The sequence below is a fragment of the Myotis davidii genome, unplaced genomic scaffold, assembly GCF_000327345.1.
Source record: "Myotis davidii unplaced genomic scaffold, ASM32734v1 scaffold17, whole genome shotgun sequence".
NCBI classification, from domain to species: Eukaryota; Metazoa; Chordata; class Mammalia; order Chiroptera; family Vespertilionidae; genus Myotis; species Myotis davidii.
Genome location: NW_006288624.1, coordinates 4,711,569 through 4,718,886, shown reverse-complemented (window position 1 = coordinate 4,718,886; position 7,318 = coordinate 4,711,569). Strand labels below are relative to the sequence as shown.

Here is a 7,318-nt window from a genome sequence, read left to right as displayed (position 1 = left end):
GGGTGTGTGTGTGGAGAGGGGGGTCGGGGGATGAGGGAGGGGCGAGGGTGGGCACATGCATCCCCTTGTCCTGCTCCCGGTGGCAGCTGCTGGACCCTGCTTTAGCTCATCCTGCTGATAATTAGGGCCTCCAGCAGCCTCAGCCCTTCCCACCCTTTGGGAAATTCCCGCCTCCCCTGAGGTTGGGACTGTCCATGCCCGCTCCAAGGCAGCCATACCTGCTTGGCCAGATAGCCTTGCTTTATCACCGTGCCACTCAACTCCATGGTGCTCAGGTTAATGTCTTCCCTGAGACTTATCTTCTTCTTGTAGCTCTCAGCCTCGTGGGAAGAAAAGAAGGATTCTGTCACAAAAAGTCCCAGTTACAGGCTGTGGGGGCTACCATGGGAAAAAGGGAAATCCTTCACAGAGAAACCCATTCCACCTGGGGGTGAAGCTGTCCCCGCAACCCGAGGCCTCACCCCTGACTGTGGACCCCTTGCCCCCACTCTGTGGCCGCCCCCTTCCCTCTGCCCTGGTGGCCAAAGGAACCCTCTCCATAACTTACAAAGGTGTACAGGGCCGTGGAGTCATCCAGGAACTGCTCGGCCAGGTCCCCAGAGCGCACGGCTCCCATGCTCCGGGCGCCGACTGGACTCAGGAAGTTCTCCTCCAGGAGCATGGAGGCCAGGGTCACGGCCTCCAGACGGTTGGCTGCAAAGCCGTTGGAGATGAGCCAGTCCACCAGGGAGGAGCCTGCATCAGAGCAAGGGCAGCGCCCGTCAGACCACAGCCTACCGACCAGCGTCCTGGGGTGGGGGGCCTGGCTGTGTCCTCACTGACGGGGACCTCCTGGACGGCCTTGGGGCTCTGCACAAGAGCAGACCAATGGCCATGCCTGCTACGTGGAGCTGTGGCCACACCCACACGTGGCCATCTCAGGCCAGCCTGTTGGCCAGCAGGCGCTCTGGCCTCAACACAACTGGTCAAGCACAGCTACGTCCCAGCTCACCACGCCCCAGGTTTCCACTTCCCCCCGAGAAGGAAGGCTCACCATTGAAGGTCTTTTTGTAGGTGCTTCCCTGCTCCAGGTTGGGGCTTGGCCGGATTCCACTCCCGCTGTCGTGCATCTTGTCCACGATGCGACTACACGGGAGGAAGGCAAGGACAGGGGCCCCTCATCACACTGACAGAGGAAGGCAAGGACAGGGGCCCCTCATCACACTGACAGATAGGAGAAAGGGCCTATGGGTAGTGGGCAAGTGGCAAACGGTGCGATGCGCACCACAAAGAAAGAGGGGGCAGAATGTGAGAGGTAGGTAGGATTTTAGATTTTTTTTTCATGCTCATCTAAATGTTCTAATATTTCTATGCTAGACAGTTATTGCTTTTGTAGTAAAACTAAAGAGCTGTGACTTCTGCTGCTTGGGGGTTAGGAGTTTTTCCTGTAAACGGGCTGTTGCAAGTTTCCATGATGGGAACTCCTTTCATACACCCCTACTTTACACTCTCGCCTCCACTGCCGACCTGCTTTCCTTCTGTTCTGTGGGATGATTCCTGCCACCAATGGAAGGTCTTTTCTCATTTGCTGGTTATGTACTTGGGCTGGGAAGCCCCTGTGACGGGACCCTGTTTATCCCTATTTGCATCTCCTGAGGATCTAGTGCAGTAGGCGCTCAAGAACTATGTCTTGAGTGAGTGAATGAGTCGATGAGGAATACTACAGGGCAAGAATGCAACTGCTTCCAGAACACGTCATTCTTGCCACCAGGGGGCGAACATGCCCACGATTGGTGAGTGGAGGTTCCTGGAGCTGTGCGGTGGCCCTGAGCACCTGGCTGAAACTGGAGGGAGGCTCTCAAGTCGCCAAGGTGGGCTGAAGCAGCCGAAGCCCCAAAGGGGAAGGGTTACGTAGGAGCAGGGCCATTCCCAGGCAGAGAAAATAATACAAACAGGGCAGTGACAGCAAAAGGCCCTGAAGCACGTTGGCGGAAGCAGCCAGGCCCATTAGCAACAACAGAGCCCCCTCCCATCGCACACAGAGGGAGAGGCCGCAGCAGAGGCAGGCAGAGCACGGACAGGGGCCGGGCACTCACTGCAGGCTGATGTGAGGGGGCAGCTTGAAGGAGTTTCTCTGTATGTGGAGCTGCTGGACCTTCCCCGGCTGCCCAGCGTGAATCGCCCCTGTGATCTCAAAGGCCCAGGCGTCCCTGTCCTCCCGAGAACAGGCCTCCAGGAAGTATTCTGTGGATGTGCGAGTCTTCAGCTTAATGAGGAGCTGGGGGGAGAGACAGCCAGCAGGACCGGCACTCAGACGTAAGGTACCTTCTTTATGGATCTAGCAGTCTTACTAGGAACCAAGCTTCCTTCCTCCTGTTAGTCTTCCTAACAGTTTTCACCAGTCCATTCTCTCACTCAAAACCTTCAGTGGCTCCCCATTCCCTCCACGTGGCCCCCGCCACTCTCCACGGCTCCCTCAGGGAGCGTTTTCCCTTGGCCACACGGGCCATCCTCATCTCCAAACCCATCCCTCTGGAACATCCACCTGCCTGGAACGTCAGCCTCTCTCTTCTTCTAGGTCGTTGCCCCCGTCTCCATTCCTCGCAAAGCAAAGCCGCACCTGACCCAGCCGGCTCCCTCCTCTGCGGATACAGTGCTCTGTACGGCTAGTAATGTTGGAACCACCCTTTGAAACACTGAATGTTTTTCGATTAACCACTTGCTTTCCTAATAAGATTATTAAACTGGAGAAGAAGCGATCTTACTATTTTCTTCCTCGACTCCTCCAAGCCTAGCTAATTCCTTGGCACATACTGGGCCTTCGAGAAATGATTGAGTCAGACGCTTTTTTGATGGTAGGGTGGATGCTGCCCCTGGCTTTTGGAACATGCGCCCCGTGGAGACAAAAGCCATCATATTGCTTTGATGACTCACATATTTTTCAGTGCCTCCTAGCCTACAGGATCCCATTGCATCCATGGGACATGGCCATCATTTTTTATCCCATTTTATAGACAAGGAGCTAAGGCTCAGAGAGGTTCATTACTTGCCCAAGGCCCAGCACGTGGTGAGGCCAGGATTGGAACCAGGTTTTTCAATAACTCAGCTCTTCCCATTACCCACACCCCCTTCATCAGAGGCCGGGAGGGAGGGGGTGCTGATCCGGGACAAGGAGGAGCTGGGAAGCCGGCCTTCACTTACCGGTCGATTTTCATACTCCAGGCAGGGGCAGGTGATGGTGCAGCCATCCAGGAGGATCTGGCCCTTGGGAGGGTTCACCTTCCGACCCCCCTCGAGCTTGTAGTACAGCAGCGTGTTCTGCCGAAGGACGAACCACCGGGCCTTCCAGTTGTGGACAATGTGACCCTGAGGACAGACAGCAGAGCCCTGTGGTGAGGTGCTGGGGGACAACACTGTGTCCAGGGAGAGGGGCCCATGGTGCAGGTGGCCAGCCATTCTCCAGGCATTGGCCTTCTCATTCCTACTTGGCCTTTTTTCTGCCTATAAACCTTGAAAGACACTGCTAAGTATCATCAGGAGACAGACATTGCTAACATTCAGTATTTCCTTCTAGTCTTTTTTCCTTTTAGTATTTACTTTCTAGTTGTTGTTTTTTAAATCAGGACTATACTGCATGTACTTTTATTTTCTAGGTTGTTGTTTTGTTGAGCTTTGCTGAGTATCGTCTCACACCATTAAATTTCTCTAAAATATTTTTAAAATATATTTTTATTGATTTCAAAGAGAAGAAAGGAGGAGAGAGAGAGAAATATCAATGAGAGAGAAACACCCATCAGCTGTTTCCTACACGTCCCCTAATGGGGAACCAGGAGAGGACACTCAACCAACTGAGCCACACCGGACAGGCTAAGCTAAAACATATTTTTAAATGACCACTAGGTGGATGCATCGTTTACTTGTCAAGCTCCTGCCTTTGTAACAGGTTGTTTTGTTTTTCACTATTATAAATAATTCTGCAATGAATATCCTTGCATATAAATTTTGATCTGCAACTGATTTTTTTTTTTTTAGTATTTTATTGATTTTTTTACAGAGAGGAAGGGAGATGGATAGAGAGTTAGAAACATCGATGAGAGAGAAACATCGATCAGCTGCCTCCTGCACAATCCCCACTGGGGATGTGCCCGCAACCAAGGTACATGCCCTTGACCGGACTCGAACCTGGGACCCTTGAGTCCGCAGGCCGACGCTCTATCCACTGAGCCAAACCGGTCAGGGCATGATTTTTTTTCCCTTAGGATATATTCCTAGAAAGACTATTGCTAGTCAGAGGATGTGGGCAATTTGTAAAACCGAAGCCACACATGGTCTAGCAGTCCTAGGATGCCAGGTCTTACCTGCCGCGCCAGGCCTACAAGGCAGGGTAGTTTGGGAGCTCTCAGAAGGACCATAGAGTCCATGGATAGCACAGTCCAATGAAGGCAGAGAGCCTGTTTCTAGAACAGACCAGAGGATGGGGGGATGTCTGCTGAGGAATCAGAAAGGAATGGATTTAGAACACACTCATGAATCTACTTTCTTGGCATGTTTTCCGGAGCAGAGCCCAATACAGGCTAGAAGATTCTAACCAAGAGATGCGCTTCACCTGAATCAGAGACCATTTCCCTATTTGCTCATTTCCTCACCGAGAGCCTATTCCCTGCCGCCCTCACCGTGCTGTGACTCTATGCCGTGCTCGGTGTGTGCTGAGTGCTGTTGGGGAGACAACAACTGTATTGACCTCAGGAACAGTGGCCTGCACCCAAACAACCAAATCAGACTTCTGACAGAGTTCACCTGACAGGAGCTCCTTACTGCATCCAAGTGTTCCCACGCTGCCTGCTGATCAAGCTGTTCACAGGAGAGCACTCAGGCAGTCAAGTTGAACTTGACACTTTTGCTCTCTCCACTCTGTCCCGCACTTAGAGCCCATGTGTGAGATGACAGCTAACAGCTTCCCTTGACATGTCAGACATGTTTAAAGAAACAAAAAAGATTTGTCTCCAACTCCTCAGCAGTTGGGGTTCTCTACTGCCCTGCCCCTGGCCTGTCCCGATGGTGCGGGGGGGTGGGGGGGGGCCTGCAGTAGGGTCGGCAGCAAATTGCTGGCACACAGGTTACGGCTGGTGCAGCAAGAGAAGAAGGCGATCTAAGTTGATGATATGGGTGCTGATGTGAGGTAGAGAAGGGGCAAGGATGAAATAATCTTCAACTTAAAACACAGGTGTTATGAGCTGAATTATGTGTCTCCCCCCAAAAAGATCAGACATTGAAGCCCTAACCCCCACTACCTCAGAATGGGACTATTTGGAGATAAAGCCTTGAAAGAGGTGATTAGGTTAAAAGAAGGCCTTGGGTGGGCCCTAATCTAACCTGTTTTGGGTCCTCAGAGCAAGAGGAAATTTGGACACACAGAGAGGCATCAGGGAGACGTGTGCGCAGAGGGAAGACCGTGTGGACGCACAGCAAGAAGGTGGACACGTGCAAGCCGAGGAGAGAGGCCTCAGAGGAAACCAGTCCTGCTGACACCTTGATCGTGGACTCTAGCCTCCAGAACTGGGAGAAAGTAAATCCCTCTTGTCTAAACCGTCCTGTCTGTGGTATTTTGTTACAGCAGCCCGAGCAAATTAAATCACCAGGGAAAGCCCTGGCCGGTTTGATAGAGTGGATAGAGCGTCAGCCTGCGGACTGAAGAGTCCTGGGTTCAATTCCAGTCAAGAGTACATGCCTGGGTTGTGGGCTCGACCCCCAGTGGAGGGTGTGTAGGAGGCAGCTGATCAGTGATTCTCTCTCAACATTGATGTTTCTATTTCTCCCTCTCCCTTCCTCTCTGAAATCAATAAAATATGTATTTAAATAAATCACCAGGGAAAGAAAAAGGAGGCAGGAGATGTTGCAGAGAAAAGTGTAACCAGCAGAGGTTGAGCAGAACAAGCCAATAAGGAGATATTGTTCCTTCCTGGACAACATGCTACATTTCCCAGAATCCCTGGCACAAAGGGAGCAGGTAGCTGCCCAAGTTGCTGCCAGTCACATGCACTGAAGCCTGTTTGGCAGCAACCAAACATGGGAAACAGGAAGTTGTGGCAAGGACGTCTGGAAGAACAGATGTGGTTCTGCCACCAGCCCCAGGGTTATCGTCACAAGTGGCAGTGGCAGCCGTGGTTCCCACGTCTGGGGGGCTGTTGGGCATTTTTGTCTGGCTGCAGCATCCCTGGCTGCATGGCATCCCAGCCAGGTTCTCAGCCCTCCCAAATACTCCTGAGTTCCTTAGTATTTATTATTCTCCGTGAAACCCCTACTGTTCAAACTCGCCAGTGGTGTGTGTTATAAGCAGCTAAGAGTCCTGACTGCTGGCAAAGGAGAGGGGGCTGAGGAGAAAGGCCAGTGAGAGGGATTTACTGTGTAGGTAGAAAACTCAGAGCAGCTGGTGGTCCTTGTAAAATATGTTCAGATTCTGTGACCCAATAATCCCACGTACCGGGACCTGTGCTAAGTAAACGTTAGGTTTTATGTACCGAGACCATCAAAGGATCATAACTTATCAGCGTAAAAACATGCAAAATATTCTGATGTGTAACAATACTGTGTGGCTGCCGTGGAGGGATTCCAGCCTCACAGATGGCAGGAGAGGCCACGGGGGGGGGGGGGGGGGGGGGGGGGCGGGGGAGTCCCCAGGTCAGACCCAGCGCAGCCATGGCCTCTATCTTGAGCAAAGCACTCTTACTTGCATTACTTCATATGAGACCCAAAAACAACTCTACTGTTATTTTAGAAAAGTTCTGGAAGGATACCCCCAAACGGTTAGTCCCATCCTCTCTAGGCACCAAGACTGGATGCGGGGACTTAAAATGGAAACTTATTTTTCATTTCCCAACCTTATGTTTCTAGTTTTTTTAAAAAAAATAATATGCACGTGTTATTTTTATAATGGAAAATGAATTTAAATTCAAATAAACAAAAATCCTGACATGATGATTAGGGAAAGCATTCATTCCTTTATCTTTTCATTCAACAGCCAGTGACTAAATGCTTCTGCACCAAGCACCGTGCTGGTGGCAGGGACACCAAGATGAACATCTGACCCAAGACAGTGGGGGAGACGGATGACGACCCCACTCAGTGTGGTGAGTTCCGGGACAGACGACTGATGCCCCCCACGATCCCCACCTCCTGGTATTCACACCCTGTGCAGTCTCTTCCCACACGGTTCAGGGCTTGGTCTGCGTGACCAAGAGAATATGGCAGAGTGATGGTTTGTCACTGCTGACATCAGGTTATAAGACTCTGTAGCTATAGACTTGGGCTCTCTCTCTCTCTCTCTCCTGCCCCCCTTCCA

At 51.6% G+C, this 7,318-nt stretch overlaps 1 protein-coding gene across 1 annotated transcript in view; it reads right to left on the bottom strand.

Moving 5' to 3' along the window:
• PLEK2 (pleckstrin 2) overlaps window positions 1-7,318 on the bottom strand; it is a 16,102-nt gene that overhangs the window by 4,937 nt on the left and 3,847 nt on the right. Inside the window, exons 2-7 of the mRNA XM_006760779.2 lie at window positions 4,338-4,465; window positions 3,181-3,345; window positions 2,076-2,257; window positions 1,034-1,125; window positions 548-735; window positions 219-320 (exon numbers count right to left, since the gene is read on the bottom strand). Of these exons, the coding sequence (XP_006760842.1) occupies window positions 219-320; window positions 548-735; window positions 1,034-1,125; window positions 2,076-2,257; window positions 3,181-3,345; window positions 4,338-4,400 (792 nt within the window). The 5' untranslated portion in view covers window positions 4,401-4,465. The remainder of the gene's footprint in view (window positions 1-218; window positions 321-547; window positions 736-1,033; window positions 1,126-2,075; window positions 2,258-3,180; window positions 3,346-4,337; window positions 4,466-7,318) is intronic.